The sequence below is a fragment of the Schistocerca gregaria genome, chromosome 9 (assembly GCF_023897955.1).
Source record: "Schistocerca gregaria isolate iqSchGreg1 chromosome 9, iqSchGreg1.2, whole genome shotgun sequence".
Lineage (NCBI taxonomy): Eukaryota > Metazoa > Arthropoda > Insecta > Orthoptera > Acrididae > Schistocerca > Schistocerca gregaria.
The window spans coordinates 209,783,417-209,800,598 of record NC_064928.1 but is presented as its reverse complement, the minus strand read 5'-3'; the positions used below and the strand labels follow the sequence as shown (position 1 = coordinate 209,800,598).

The 17,182-nt window shown below is 44.8% G+C and overlaps 1 protein-coding gene across 14 annotated transcripts in view; it reads left to right on the top strand.

Annotated features, from left to right (window-relative positions):
• Positions 1–17,182, top strand: part of LOC126291618 (echinoderm microtubule-associated protein-like 2) — a 552,411-nt gene that overhangs the window by 423,058 nt on the left and 112,171 nt on the right. For all 14 annotated transcript variants that reach the window (XM_049985164.1, XM_049985165.1, XM_049985159.1 and 11 more), the window contains exon 3: positions 9,087–9,338. In XM_049985164.1, the coding sequence (XP_049841121.1) occupies positions 9,087–9,338 (252 nt within the window). The remainder of the gene's footprint in view (positions 1–9,086; positions 9,339–17,182) is intronic.

The following is a 17,182-nucleotide window of genomic DNA, read 5'->3' as shown; positions in this document are numbered from 1 at the left end:
TATAAAGTTTTGGCTGGTCAGTTTATGACCTATTTCATACTTCATGGTCCTCGTTTACATTAAGCACAGTCTGTACCTTGAGGCTCAGTTGTAACAGCATACTGAATTCAGGTATGAAATCTAGTAATTCATTAAATCTGCGTGTTTGAAGCTTGATATTTGCCTTCCACCTAAGTATTTGTGCACTAAATTTTGCAAGACATGTACATACTGGGGGGGGGGGGGGGGGGGGGAATAACGAACTGAGATCTCCCTGGAAGTGAATTGAAAAAAATGGTGACCTCCAACCACTCCAATGAAGAATATGTTACTTTAAACAAGAAGTTCATGGTAAAATGGTGAAAACTAGATCATTGTAAAATTTCTGACATTTACCTCCACGAATATCAACTTTTAGTTTGGTAGTGAGGCTCTGAAATACTCACCGTCCATTTTATAGACGAGAATGCTGAAACGATGGAAGTTGAGGTTACGGTGTTGCATTCCTTCAAGACCTTCCACTTTTTATCTACATCTACGTGATTACTCTGCTATTCACAATAAAGTGCCTGACAGAGGGTTCAACGAACCACCTTCATGCTGTCTCTCTACCACTCCACTCTCGAACGGCACGCGGGAATAACGAGCACTTAATTTTTTTTACTTTCGGGACACCCAGTAAATGGTTCAAATGGTTCTGAACACTATGGGACTTAACTTCTGAGGTCAACAGTTCCCTAGAACTTAGAACTACTTAAACCTAACTAACCTAAGAACTCTTTATTCGCACGAAGTAATGGCCGCTATCGACAGGGGATCTCAAGTTGATTCCGTATTTCCAGATTTCCGGAAAGCTTTTGACACCGTTCCTCACAAGCGACTTGTAATCAAGCTGCGGAGCTATGGGGTATCGTCTCAGTTGTGCGACTGGATTCGTGATTTCCTGTCAGGAAGGTCGCAGTTCGTAGTAATAGACGGCAAATCATCGAGTAAAACTGAAGTGATATCAGGTGTTCCCCAGGGAAGCGTCCTGGGACCTCTACTGTTCCTGATCTATATAAATGACCTGGGTGACAATCTGAGCAGTTTTCTTAGACTGTTCGCAGATGATGCTGTAATTTACCGTCTAGTAAGGTCATCCGAAGACCAGTATCAGCTGCAAAGCGATTTAGAAAAGATTACTGTATGGTGTGTCAGGTGGCAGTTGACGCTAAATAACGAAAAGTGTGAGATGATCCACATGAGTTCCAAAAGAACTCCGTTGGAATTCGATTACTCGATAAATAGTACAATTCTCAAGGCTGTCAATTCAACTAAGTACCTGGGTGTTAAAATTACGAACAACTTCAGTTGGAAGGACCACATAGATAATATTGTCGGGAAGGCGAGCCAAAGGTTGCGTTTCATTGGCAGGACACTTAGAAGATGCAACAAGTCCACTAAAGAGACAGCTTACACTACACTCGTTCGTCCTCTGTTAGAATATTGCTGCGCGGTGTGGGATCCTTACCAGGTGGGATTGACGGAGGACATCGAGAGGGTGCAAAGAAGGGCAGCTCGTTTTGTATTATCGCGTTATAGAGGAGAGAGTGTGGCAGATATGATACACGAGTTGGGATGGAAGTCATTACAGCATAGACTATTTCGTCGCGGCGAGAGCTTTTTACGAAATTTCAGTCACCAACTTTCTCTTCCGAATGCGAAAATATTTTGTTGAGCCCAACCTACATAGGTAGGAATGATCATAAAAATAAAATAAGAGAAATCAGAGCTCGAACAGAAAGGTTTAGGTGTTCGTTTTTCCCGCTCGCTGTTCGGGAGTGGAATAGTAGAGAGATAGTATGATTGTGGTTCGATGAACCCTCTGCCAAGCACTTAAATGTGAATTGCAGAGTAGTCATGTAGATGTAGATGTAGATCACACACATCCATGCCCGAGGCAGGATTCGAACCTGCGACCGTAGCGGTCGGTGGCTCCTGACTGTAGCGCCTAGAACCGCTCGGCCACTCCGGCCAGCGAGACCCTGTACTTTCTGGACGCACGTCGTATCTTAGTTGGCAGGTTAGATACCGCCCGGCTCTAGTGCAAACAGTGTTGTCATGCAAGGCCTCGACGCGCCCCTGGTAGCGAACCTTAGCGGCACGGTACAGTGTGAGAGGACGCAGCAGTCGGAGCAACTGTGGTCGCATTAGAGCAGACCACGACCCGAGCAATTACGGGGAGGAAAAGCTAGGACTGGAGCCAGGTGGCGTGAGGCACGGACAGAGCGGCTGTGTGCACGCGATGGTCTGGCCGCCGACTCCACACGTGGCGGACGGGCTGAAGGTCTGGGCCGCGGAGAATCGCTCGCAGCTGCAACGGGTTAAACGATCACATTTACGACTGCACCTAAGTTCCGGTCTGCCAGTACAGGCGTGTCCGCGCGCGCCAGAAAAAGCTACCTCGGCTGATACTTCTGGAGAAGAAGCGGAGCCGGATTCTTTACACAGGTGTCAACTGAGGAATTCGGTGAATTTTATTAAGTGAAGCCGTGTTTACCGAAAGTGGAAAGTGAGGTGTACCATGATCGAGGAAAGTGAGAAGCTGCTTACGGCCAGCTGACGGAAGAAAGCTACCAACAAGCCTGCTACATCTATGTCGTCGTTTACATACATAACCGGGAAAGCAGCATATGGGGCGCGGCGAAAGATACCTTCTACCACTACCAATCATTTCTTTTCCTGATCCGCTCGCAAATGGAGCGAGAGAAAATTGTCTAGTGTCTCCATGGCAACGGTTTTGCCGCAGTGGATACACCTGTCCCCGTGGGATCACCCAAGTTAAGCCCTGTCGGACGTGGCCGGCACCTGGTTGGGTGACCATCCAGGCCGTCATGCGCTGTTGCCATTTTTCGGGGTGCACTCAGCCTCGTGATGCCAATTGAGGAGCTACTCTACCGAACAGTAGCGGCTTAGTCAAGAATACCATCATAACGACCGGGAGAGCGGCGTGCTGACCCCACGACCCTCCTATCCGCATCCTCCATGAGGATGACACGGCGGTCAGATGGTCCCGGTAGGCCACTCGTGGCCTAAAGACGGAGTGCTAGTGTCTCCATAAGAGACCTGATTTCTCTCATGTTCGCGGTCCTTCACGTGAAATGGGCGGCAGAAGAATCGTTCTGCAGTCAGCCGCAAATGCCGGTTCTCTAAACTTTACTTCCTTGTGTTCTCGAAAAGAACGTCACCTTCGCTCCACGGATTTTCATTTGAGTTCACGGAGCATTTCAGTTAACACCAGCGTGGTGATGCAACCTACCGCTGACAAATCTAGCACCACGCTCTGAATAACTTCGGCGTCGTCCTTTAATACGATCCGGTGCGGATCTCAAACTCCTGCACTACTCAAGACTGGGTATGTACTCTCCTTTAGAGATGAGCTACACTTTTCGCTAACTCTCCCAGTAAACCAAAGTCGACCATACGCCTTCCCTACAACCGACCATACCTGCTCGTTAGATTGCAAAGCAATAGTACACTTAGATATTTAATCGGCCTGACTGTAACAGTACAGTACTAATGCTGTATTCGATAATTACAGTATTGTTTTTCCTACTCAGCGGCACCAAGCTACAATTTTCTACATATGGACCCAGTTGCCATTCATCACACGGACTAGAAATTTTGTGTAAGTCATCTTGTATCTTCCTAAACTCACTCAATGAAGACTTCTTCCGTGCACGACAGCATCATCAGCAAATATCCGCAGATTGCTGCTTACCCTGTCCGTCAGATCATTTATGTGCATAGAGAATAGGAGCGTCGCTTGAACGGAATGGGCAGTGTCTTGTAAAGAGGATATAAGATGAACATCAACAAAAGCAAAACGAGGATAATGAAATGTAGTCGAATTAAGTCGGGTGATGCTGAGGGAATTAGATTAGGAAATGAGACACTTACAGTAGTAAAGGAGTTTTGCTATTTGGGGAGCAAAATAACTGATGATGGTCGAAGTAGAGAGGATATAAAATGTAGACTGGCAATGGCAAGGAAATCGTTTCTGAAGAAGAGGATTTTGTTACCATCGAATATGGATTTAAGTATCAGGAAGTCGTTTCTGAAAGTATTTGTATGGAGTGTAGCCATGTATGGAAGTGAAACATGGACGATAAATAGTTTGGACAAGAAGAGAATAGAAGGTTTCGAAATGAGTTGCTACAGAAGAATGCTGAAGATTAGATGGGTAGATCATATAACTAATGAGGAGGTATTGAATAGAATTGGAGAGAGGAGAAATCTGTGGCACAACTTGGCTAGAAGAAGGGTTCGGTTGGTAGGACATATTCTGAGGCACCAAGGGATCGCCAATTTAGTATTGGAGGGCAGCGTGGAGGGTAAAAATCGTAGAGGAAGACTAAGATATGAATACACTAAGCAGATTCGAAAGGATGTAGATTGCAGTAGGTACTGGGAGATAAAGCAGCTTGCACAGGATAATGTAGCATGGAGAGCTGAATCAAGCCAGCCTCAGAACTGCTCTGGTACAAAGGGGGCTGACAAGCTGTCAGACTGATAAGCTTTTATGGCTCCATACCTCAACCAGTAAAAAAGCATCCCTAACAGGATGGCTTTGTTGTCAGTACGTCTGTCTGCCTGTCTCCCTGGCAGTTAAGATCTTTTTTTTATCAGAGACGGGTAGCTGTTGAACTTTATGTCACATACGAAAGTCCTCAGTCTCTTGGCTGTGTGAAACATTCAAAGTTCTATGTCAAAGCAGTCAAAAGATACGGCTAGTTTTGTCACATACTTTGGTACTGGCACACTCACTCATTAAAACCTATAGTATACGCCCCGTTGACCTACTACTAAGAAATTTGGCAAGAAGCAAGGTTTCACTGTACAAGTAAAGGAAAAAAATCCCAAAATTGTTAAATTATAATTACATGACATACAAATATGTTTTTGTCATTAGAACTTGCACTGCAATCATCATCCGCCAGACATAATAGGAAAATATTACTGCATGCAAGAACATAAAAAGAACATAAAAATATAGGCTGCAGTCATGTTTGAGCAAATAAACAAAAATAATTCAATTAATTTTCTTCCTCTGCATATATAAACAGAAGTCCCCCGCCCGCATCTTTTTGTGGGTCGGGGCTAGTCTCGGGAGCTACTGCAGACATTTTGATACGGCCTTGGAACTGCTTGTTATCGATATCGATAACAGACAAAAATCGTAGATATTAATCATGTTAATCATGTTTGATCGCCGAAATATTGTGCCCGTTGGACACTATAGACCGGCAGTACACCCGTGGATATTTTGATTATCAAATACGCCGGGAGAAACTCAAGAATCACATCGTAGATATTGTCGAGTCCCTGGATGGATGAACTGCCTGCCTACATAATCAAGTCTGTACGAAACCCACAGTGACACGAGTCCTACCACGGCTTGGGCAGTCTCTTAAAACGACTCTGAATTTCATTCGTTCGATCGTTGTACAAGATCCGCGATTCTAGAATTGTATCACAACTGTCAACACATGTACCGAGCATGCATTCTCTACCCGTACTCCACTTTAAAGTTTCGTATTGTAGGAGGACAGCTTTAGCTTACTATTTATGACGTACAGGTTCCACAATAGGCAATCGGAGGACTGATGGGAATTTCCAGCGTGAAATTGCCATGTACCAGTGTCCCACAGGTAAATAGAAGCCTCCTAATGATTTACAGAGTTCTTATAATACAGATTGCACCTGCAGGTTATGCTGTCTTCGAGTTTCACTGTTAATGCTCCGCTCAGCACTGCCCCATCGTGCCGGCCTCTGTGGCCGAGCGGTTCTAGGCTCTACAATCTGGAACCGCGCGACTGCTACGGTCGCAGGTTCGAATCCTGCTTCGGGCATGGATGTGTGTGATGTCCTTAGGTTGGTTAGGTGCAAGTAGTTCTAAGACTCGGTGACTGATGACCTCAGATGTTAAGTCCCATAGTCCTTAGAGCCATTTGAACCATTTTTTGATGTTCCGTAACAGGGGACTGATGACCTCAGACATTAAGTCCCACGGTACTCAGAGCCATTTGAATCATTTTTTTGTCCCATCGAGTTAGCCGGCTCCTGCAGACAGCCAAACCAATGAACGGATTTGCAAACTTCCCGGACAATTCGTATCGATGAGTTACACGCGCGTATTGACCTTCCCGTTTCTTCTCACTTTATTATGATCATTTCTCTATGTAGGTGGGCGCCAACAAAATATTTGTACACTCAGAGGAGAAAGTTGGTGATCAAAATTTCGTGAGGAGATCGTGCCGCAATGAAAAACGCCTTGGTTTTAATTATTACCACCTGAATTTGCTTATCATATCTGTGGCACGCTCTCCTCTATTTGCCGATAACACACAACCAGCTGCAGCTCTCTGGAGTTTCTCGATGTCTTCCGTCAATTCTGCCAGATGCGGATCCGTCATGTAGTACGAACGGCGACCTCTCAGACAGGAAATCACGAATGCGGTCGCACAACTGGGACGATGCCCCACAGGCACGCGATTTGATTAGAAGTCGCTTGTGAGGAATGGTGTGAAAAGCATTCCGGAAAACATAAAAACAGTCCGACATCCCCTGTCGATAGCACTCATTACTTCATGAGAATGAAGAGTTAGTCCTGTTTCACGAAATTTTCTGAATCCGTGTTGGCTATTTGTGAGTCGTTTTCTTCGAGGTAATTCACTATGTTCGAAGACAACATATCCTCCAAAATAGACTTTAGTTATATGGGTCCGTAATTCAGCGGATTACACATTTCTTTTCTTAGGTATTGGTGTGAGTTGAGCAACTCTCATTCTTTAGGTAAGAACCCTTCGTTGAGCGAGCGCTTGAATATGATTCAGTATGGATCCCTTGCATCAGCATACTCTGAAAGGAAACTGACTGGTATGCTGTCTGGATCAGAGAACTTGCCTTTATTAAAATATTTAGGCTAGTTCCCTTCGCCGAGGATGTCTGCTTCTAAGTTACTAATGTGAGCAATTGTTCTTGATTCGAAGTGTCAAATATTTACTTCATCTTCTTTGGTGAAAGAATTTCGGAAAACTGTGTGTAGTAACTCTCCTTAAGTGGCCTTGTCATCAATATCATAATCCTTGCTCTCTCACAGTGAAGTTATTGAGTGCTATTGGTGTATTTTATATACGACCATAACCACCTCTGTTTTTTTACCACATTTTGAGACAGAGTTTCATTGTGGAAACTAATAAAATCATCTCGCATTGAAGTTTGCACTATATTTCTACCTCCTCTAATACTTCGTCAGTCGTCGCGGTTTTGGATTCTTTTAAATTTGGCATGCTTCTTTTTTCGTTGCTCCTGCAACAATGTTGTGACCTGTTTTGTGTAAAGTGGTGGCTCAGTACAATCTCTCATTAGTTTATTTTGTATACGTACAAGGCGTGTGAGAAATGTAGTGAAACAGACAATACTGCAAGTGAAATGCCAAAGTTTTGTTGTTCTACTTTTGTAGACCGGTGAGTTCATCCCTTCCAGCTATCCAGTCCGTACAGCAATCATGTGACATCTGAGAGCGCTGTTAGTGAAGTTGTTGTTTACGTCGTGTGCTACGAAAATGGAACAGCGAAATTTAGAGCAACATTATGCCATCAGGTTTTGTGTTAATCTTGCGGAATCTGCGAGTGCGACCTTTCAGAAGTTGAAACGGAGCTATGGGGATCATTCCTTATCAAGAGCACAAGTTTTTCGCTGGCGTAAATCATTTTTGCAAGGTCGACTACACGTTGAAGATGAACCCCACTCAACGAAACTTTCAAATTCAACACTTAACAAAACGCAGAGTCCACAGATCGTCGTCTAGTGGCTAGCATTGCTCCCTCTGGATCACAGCATGCTGGGTTCAATTTCCGGCTGGGTTGGGGATTTTCTCTTCCTGGGGACTGGGTGTTTGTGTTGTCTTCATAATTTCATCATCATCATCATTTGTGACAGTGACTATATTGGATTGTGAAAAAATTGGACTTGGTAAACAAGCTTTGGACTTGGTAAACAAGCTTTGGACTTGGTAAACAAGCTTTGGACTTGGTAAACAAGCTTTGGACTTGGTAAACAAGCTTTGGACTTGGTAAACAAGCTTTGGACTTGGTAAACAAGCTTTGGACTTGGTAAACAAGCTTTGGACTTGGTAAACAAGCTTTGGACGTGGTATGGGCACAGGTGACTGTGCAGTTGAGTGCCCCACAAAGCAAAGATCGAACATGTTGAATGTATGCGTGTTCTTGAGAGATTTTTCCTCCAGGACAAACTTGGTGTTCTAAAAATATTTTGCTGAAAGGGTCAAGAAAAGGTTGACTCGAGTGAGACTGGACATTGCAGGCATCTGGGTTCAGCATCGTGACAAGGGCCGCATGTCACACGCTCATTTCCATCATGGAGTTTTTGATTTCACAAGGCATTTCTGTTGTTCCACAGCCCTCATATTTAATTTACCTGATCTGAGTCTGTGTGACTCTTTTCCTTTCTCGAAAGTGAAACAGTCTTACGAGGACGTCATTTTGGGACTCTGGAAAACTTTCAAAAGATTGCAATTCTAAAAGACCATACCAGTTGGTGCCTACTACTAAGACTAGGCCAGTGTGTAGCTGCCAGAGAGAACTGCTTCAAAGGCGACAATATTGTTGTTTAAAAAAAAATCTTTGCTAGGTGAAAATAAGAGAGATTACTTTCTTCTCACTTGTAGACCTGTGAGCTCATCCCTTGCAGCTGTCTACTCAGAGTTTCAGCTCCGTAGAGCAATCATGTGACATCTGAGAGCGCCGTTATTGAAGTTGGGTTTACTTTGTGTGCTACGAAAATGGATCAGCGGAAGTTAGAGCAACATTATGCCATCAAGTTTTGCATTAAACACTGTACGTCCCATTGTCCTCGTGTTGGAAAACTAAATGGCAGGAAATGTTTCCTTTGATATTGTTGCTTCTGACTGCACCAATTAAAATACCCATCCACTGATGTCTTTCACTCCGAAAAAAAATAGTCAATGTGATGAGACGAGGCTGTGCCATGTTGTGACGTAAGAGGTGTGTAGTGTAATGCAGTGCTGCTGTTGTGTGTTGCAGGCGATATGATGGAGGCGGACGGCGAGTCCCTGCGGGAGCGCGTCTCGCAGCTGGAGCGGCGCGCGCTGTCGCAGGCGGACGAGCTGGTCTGCCTGCGGGCCACGCTGGCGGACGCGCTGCGCAGGTTGGCAGCCCTGGAGGCCCGCACTGGCCAGCCTGCCCCCGCCGCCTCGCCGGCCATCACCACCACCACCACCTCCTCCAGCGGCAGCCAGCAGCACCACGGCACTCTCACCAGGAACGGCGTGCGCGGTCAGTCCTCGTTATTTATTTACTAGCCAACTTGCCAGTGTTTCGCAATTGCTAAATACGAGGGTCATTTCAAAAGTCCTGCGCAGTGTAATATGGAACTGAAGGAAAATAATTACACTTACAAGCTACTTTTACATGCCTCCAATACAAAGAGGTAACAAAAGTCATGGGAAACCTCCCAATATCATCTGGGACCTCCTTTTCGCTGGCGTAGTGCAGCAACGCGATGTGGCATGGGCTCAGTAAGTCATTCGAAGCCCTCTGCAGAAATATTGAGCCATGCTGCCTAAGTAGCCGTCCATAACCGCCAAATTGTTGCCAGTGCAGGATTTTGTACACGAACAAACTACTCCTTTATGTCCCATAAATACACTAAGTGATCAAAAGAAACCGGACACCTGGCTGAAAAAAGTCTTAAAAGTTCGAGACGCCCTCCATCGGTAATGCTGGAATTCAATATGGTGTTGGCCCTCCCCAAGCCTTGATAACAACTTCCACTCTCGCAGGCATACATTCAGTCAGGTGCTGGAAGGTTTCTTGGGGAATGGCAAACCATTCTACACGGGGTGCTGCGCTGAGAAAGAGGTATCGCTATCGGTCGGCGAAGCCTGGCACGAAGACGGCATTCCATAACATCCCAAAGGAATTCTGTAGGATTCAGGTCAGGTCTCTGTGCATGCCAGTCCATTACAGGGATGTTATTGTCGTGTAACCACTCCGCCACAGGCCGTGCATTATTAACAGGTGCACCATCGTGTCGAAAGATGCAATCGCCATCCTCAAATTGCTCAACAGTAGGAAGCAGGAAAATGCTTAAAACATCAGTGTAGGCCTGTGCTGTGATAGTGCCATGAAAAAGGACAAGGGGTGCAAGCCCCCTCCATGAAAAACACGACCACATCATAACACCACTGTCTCCGGATTTTACTGTTGACACTATACACGCTGGCAGATGACGTTCACCGGGCATTGCCGTACCCACACCCTGCCATCGGATCGCCACTTTGTGTACCGTGATTCGTCACTCCACACAACATTTTCCACTGTTCAGTCATCCAACTTTTACGCTCCTTAAACCAAGCGAGCCATCATTTGGCATTTACCGGAGTGATATGTGGTTTAGGAGCAGCCGGTCGACCACGAAATCAAAGTTCTCTAAACTCTCGGCTGTCATAGCTCTGACAGTGGATCCTCATGCAGTTCGGAATTCCTGTGTGATAGTTCTGGATAGATGTCTGCCTATTAGACATTACGACCCTCTTCAACTGTCCGCGGTCTTTGTCAGTCAGCAGGTGAGGTCGACCTGTACGCTTTTGTGCTGTACGTGTCGCGTTGATGAATTTCAATAGGTTTCACACCTTCACTACGCAAAGGTGCAAGTCGCAAGTGGGGCGGCCATCTTTATACCGATACTGCGACGGTATGTTTGCATCTGCACTATGCTTCCACCTACAGGCCATTCTGCACGCTGTTTGTAGCACCGTTACCAACTTCCAGGATAACGGCGCGAAATTTCGATTTGTTACTACAAATTTAAGGTTTTCATTTGGCCCACCCTCGTATAAACAGATACGACATTTTTACATATTTATTAATACTGTAGATAAACGGGAAAAGTTGTTAACATAAATCTTTAAAATTGGTTGACCAATATACTTTACTTTTTACACAAAGCTCTAATAAACATTCAGATGGACACAGGCTCTGATATTTTCTTTATAAACAACAATGGGCAGGTTTTCTGTAAAAACAAATCAGAAAAAGGAAATGCTGCTCTGCGAAATGTTTGTTTTCATTTTCTATATCGCAGTCAGTTTTTAATTACGATAGCAGGCCCGTTAAACCATCCCCCCTCGCTCTCCTTAGGGGGCGCGGCAGGCAAGAACGCTACAAACGCACTACGTTATTAAAAAAAGTATATATTTTATCCAGAGAAATGGACGATGAACTGTCTACTGGGTACCCAGTATTTCCTGTGTTCTCAGAGATTCATTTTCGTCATAGATCATCAGCCTGAATGTAAACGCAATAACTGACCTGCGAAAACATGGCGGATCGTCGCACGTCGGCCTGATTTGGAACACTTCGTGCCAACTGTCATCTGTAAAGGATTTCTCACAGCTTCAACGATGTGGTAATTCTTGTCGGTAGTGGCTTATGTTTCTAAGCAGCGTTGGTGGCCCTCGAGTTTTAGTTGAACTGACTTGTTCAGTCAGGATCGATCAAGCATGCAGTTTAGCAGTTTGTAGTTTGATGTGAAAGTGAACAGTCGACTTGTGAAACTGTTTTTAAGCTGCTTCTTTCTTTATTTCGTCGTGAATTTGTCGAAGGAACGCAAGTACAGTGAAGACTACATTAAATACGGTTTCGTTCCTCTACAAAGTAATTCATTGCGGCTGGTCAACATTATCTGTTATGAGCCATTGAGCAATGACCCCATTGACACCTTGTCGGACCGAACCATACTTGTTGACTAGTTATTTGTTACAAAGCAATGATACTATGAGACCTTATCGTCTCTAATGGCATTTGTCGACCAAACATAGTCCGTTAAAAGGTAAGCCGATGGGTTTTTTTGCTGCTAAATATGCGGGTTTGAACGAATAAAGTTCTACAGTATTGGATCCATTGCATAGTCTTCTGAGAAAGCGATCCTAGGTTCCGATGAGCTATCACTACCCATCGCTAAGGCTAAGAAAAGTCATATTGTCGGAGAAACACATATCAAACCCTGTTTGTTAAAACCAGCTGATATTGTTCTTGGACCAGAAAGTTTCTAGTTTCGCTGAAATGAAATGAAATTAAATGTCGTGCGGCTAGGGATTCCCGTCGGGTAGACTTGTCGCCTGTGGCAAGTACGCCACTTCGGCGACTTGCGTACCGACGATGATGACGACGATGATGACGACGATGATGACGACGATGATGACGACGATGATGACGACGATGATGACGACGATGATGACGACGACGACGACGACGACGACGACGACGACGACGAAACACCCAGTCGCTGAGCGGAGGAAATCTCCTACCCAGCCGGGAATCGAAGCCACGCTCCTTTGCGTGGTATTCCGTCGCGCTGACCACTCAGCTACCGAGGCGGACTCTAGCTGCACTAGTCACTTATAGGGTCTTTACAACGCAGCTGCTAAGTCGCATGAAACCGTTGGCTGAAGGGATCGTTGGTCCCTATCAATGTTGCTTCGTCTCTCGACAGTCGGTTCTTGATTATAAGGGGCATTCAAAAAGAAACGAGCCGGAGTCATAATTACAGACACTAGTACCTGTATGTTACAAGTATTGACCCTGGATTTTATATTCGTCTGTCGTTTCCCATAACATGGAAAGTCTATGTTGTGATGAACTTGTAGAAAACCAATGACGACGAGGTGCTAATTCCCGATCGAACTCGTAAGAGTTTTTATCTGCCTCATGATATATATGTAAAAGGGGTGTTAAAAAATAAAAAAGAAAAACGAGCCGGAGGCTTATTACAGAAACCTGTAGCTATATTTGAAGTATTGACCCTGGCTGTTGAGACACTCGTCCCACTGTGACACAAGGCGGTTAATGGCTGCCCCATAAAATTGCCGGGGCTGCGATGTTACCCAGTTCCGCACGTACAGCTGGACGTGGTCGACCGAGGTTAATCGTTTGCCCCTATGCTGACGTTCGTTGGCTAAGATGGCCCCCTTCCTGCAGCACGAGACAACAGTGAACGCCCAGCGTTACTCGCAAACCTTGACCACCCTTCGCCAAGCGATCAAATGAAGACGACCAGGCAATCTCACTCGTGGGATCATTCTGCTCCACGGCAATCCAAAACCTCATACGGCCAACAAAGTCGCGGCGCTCCTGCAGAAATTCAAATGGGAGGTTCTCGGCCTCCCTCTATACAGTCCAGACCTCTCTCGCTTTGATTACGCCATATTTGGTCCCCTTAAAAAGGCTCTGAGGGGCAAACAATTCACCTCGGAAGACGACGTCCAACTGTATGTGCGGATCTGGTTAACATCGCAGCCCCGGGAATTTTATGAGACAGCCATCCACCGCCTTGTGTCACGGTGGGACAAGTGTCTCATCAGCCAGGGTCAATACTTCAAATATAGTTACTGGTTTCTGTAATAAGCCTCCGGCTCGTTTTTCTATCTTTTTTAGTTTTTTATTTTTTTAACACCCCTTTTACATATATACCATGAGGCAGATAAAAACTCTTAAGAGTTCGATCGGGAATTAACACCTCGTCGTCATTGGTTTTCTACAAGTTCATCACAACATAGACTTTCCATGTTATGGGAAACGATAGACGAATATAAAATCCATCGAAATTCATCTGACTAATTACACGTTGTTACTCTGTCAGTTTGTGAAGTATAGTTCGGCAACCAACTAACGCCACCATTCAGTATTCGAACTGGACTTAGACAAGGCGATCCATTCGCGACAACACTATTCACTCGAAAAAGAAATGATTGTCGGAAGCACTGACTCAGCATATAGGAAAGGCAAAACAACCTTCGGCGAAATTAAAAGCAAGGGCTGTAACATAGAGTGCAACGGGAATTCCACTGTTAAATGCAGAGGAGAGAGCAGATAGGTGGGAAGAGTACATTGAAGGCCTCTGTGAGGGGGGACATTAGTCTGATGTGATAGAAGAAGAAACAGAAGTCAATTTAAAAGAGAGAGGGGAACCAGTATTATAATCAGAATTTAAAAGAGCTTTCGAGGACTTAAGATCAAACAATGTAGTAGGGATAGATAACATTCCACCAGATATTCTAAAATCATTGGGAGAATTGGCAACAAAACGACTATTCACGTTGATGTGTAGAATCTATGCGGCTGGCGACGTATCATCGGACTTTCATCCACACCATTCCGAAGGCTGCAAGAGCTGACAAGTGCGAGAATTCTCGCACAATCAGCTTAAAAGGTCACGCACCCAAGTTGCTAACAAGAATAATATACAGAAGAATGGAAAAGAAAATTGCGGATTTGATAGATTACGATCAGTTTGGTTTTAGGAAAGGTAACGGCGCCAGGGCGACAATTCTGACGTTGGGTTGATAATGGAGGCGAGACTAAATGAAAATCAAGACACGTTCATAGCATTTGCCGACCTGGAAAAAGCCTTCGACAATGTACAATAGTGCAAGATGTTCGAAATTCTGAGAAAAACAGGGGTAAGCTATAGGGAGAGATGGGTAATATACAATATGCACAATAGTCAAGACGGAATAATAAGAGTGGACGACCGAGAACGAGGTGCTCGGATTAAGAACGGTGTAAGACTACATCCTTGTCTTTTGGACCCACTGTTCAATCTGTACGTCGAAGAAGCAATGATGGAAATATAAGAAGGGTTCAGGAATGTGATCAAAATTCAAGGTGAAAGGATTACAATGACAAGATTCGCTCATGACCTTGCTATCCTGAGCGAAAGTGAAGAAGAATTACATCATCTGCTGCATGAAATGACCAATGTCATGATTACAGAATATGGATGAGGGTAAATCATAGAAATACGAAAGTAATGAGAAGTCTCAGAAGTGAGAACAGCAAGAAGCTTAACATCTAGGTTGATAGTCATGAAGTAGATGAAGTTAAGGACTTGGGCGACCTAGGAAGCAAAATAACCAATGACGGATGGAGCAACGAGGATATCAAAAGCAGACTAGCACTGGCGAAAAGGGTATTCCAAACAAAAAGAAGTTTTCTAGTATCAAACATAGGCCTTAATTTGAGGAAGAAGTTTTTGAGAATGTACTTCTGTAGTACAGCATTGTATAGTAGTGAAACATGGACTGTAGGGAAACCGGAACAGAAGAAGATCGAAGCGTTTGAGACGTGGTATTACAGAAGAATGTTGAAAATTAGGTGGAGTGATAAGATAAGGAATGAGGTTCTGCGCAGAATTGAAGAGGAAAGCAATAGGCGGAAAACACTGACAAGGAGAAGGTACGGGATGATAGGACATCTGTTAAGACTTGAGGAAATGACTTCCAGTTCCAGACTGTAGCGCCTAGAACCGCTCGACCAACCCGGCCGGCGAGACTGTAATTCATTCGGCAAATAATTGAGGACGTAGGTTGCAAGTGCTACTCTGAGATGAAGAGGTTGGCACAGGAGAGGAATTCGTGGCGGGATGCGGCAAACTATTCAGAAGACTGATGACTCAAAACTGTTCAACTTTGGAAAAAGTAAGTTGTGACACTCGTGGAATCGGGAAATGGAGATGGTGGGAGTAGACACAATCCTTATACTTGCTGGCGATGTTGTGTTTCTTAGCGACGCCCAAGAGCAAGTACACGCTGATCCTTCCCAAATTCTCCATACGGAAAAGAAAATTGAGCTGGTGGTTGTTTTGCTGAAACCGGCTGGCCGGTGTGGCCGAGCTGTTCTAGGCGCTTCAGTCTGGAACCGCGCGACCGCTGCGATCGCAGGTTCTAATCCTGCCTCGGGCATGGATGTGTGTGATGTCCTTAGTTGGGTTTAAGCAGTTCTAGGGGACTGATGACCTCAGATGTTAAGTCCCATAGTGCTCAGAGTCGTTTATTTTTTAGGTCTGAAAGCAAATAAATCACTTGATCCGGATGGAATCCCAATTCAATTTTACAAAGAGTATTCTACGGCATTGGCCCCTTACGTTGCCTGCATTTATTTATCTTACCCAGCACAAAATCCCAAGCGACTGGAAAAGAGCGTAGGTGACCATAGTATATAAGAAAGGTAAAAGAATGGACCTGCAAAATTACAGACCAATAATCCTAACTTTGGTTTGTTGCAGAATCCTTGAACAAATTCTCAGTTCGAAACAATAAGCTTTCTTGAGACTGAGAATCACCATCGTCATAGATTTAGAAAGCATTGCTCGTGCGAAACTCGGCTATCCATTTTCTCACATGATATACTGCGAACAATGGATGAACGGCAACAGGAAGATTTCACGTTTCTCGATTTCAGGAAGCATTTGACACGGTGCCCCATTGCAGGCTGTTAACGAAGGTACGAGAGTGTGGAGTAAGTCCACAAATAAGTGAGTGGCTCGAAGACTTCTTAAATAACAGAACCCAGAACGCAGTACGTTTTCCTCGACGGCTAGTATTCATCAAAGACAAGGGTATCGTCAGAAGCGCCCCCGGCAAATGTGATAAGGCCGCTTGGTCCCTATATGCAAAAATAATTAGGTTGACAGGACAGGATGGGCAGCAATCTGCGGTTGTTTGCTGATGATGCCGTGGTGTACTGTAAGCTGTCGAAGTTGAGTGACTGTAGAAAGATACAAGACGAGTTAAACAAAATTTCCAGTTGGTGTGATGAATTGCAACTAGCTCTAAATGTGGAAAAATGTAAGTTAATATGGATGAGTAGAAAGAACAAACCTGTAATGTTCGGATATAGTAGTATTACTTCTGTCCTGATTGTCACAGTCAAGTCGTTTAAATATCTGGGGGCAACACGTCAGAGCCATATGAAATGGAACGAGCATGTGAGAACTGTGGTAGGGAAGGCGAATGGCAGACTTCGGCTCTTTGAGAGAGTTTTACGAGAGAGTAGTTCACCTCTAAAGGAGATCGCATATAGAACGCTGGTGCGACCTATTCTTGAGTACTGCTCGAATGTTTGGGACCCATACCAGATCGGGTTAAAGGAAGGCATCGAAGCAGTTCAGAGGGGTAGTTCGAAAACCACCCAAGTGTTACGGAGATGTTTCGGGAACTCAAATGGAAATCCCTGGAGGGAAGGCGACATTCTTTCCGACAAACACTACTAGGAAAATTTACAGAATCGGCATTTGAAGCTGACTCCAAACGATTCTACTGCCGCCACTTGCGCGTAAG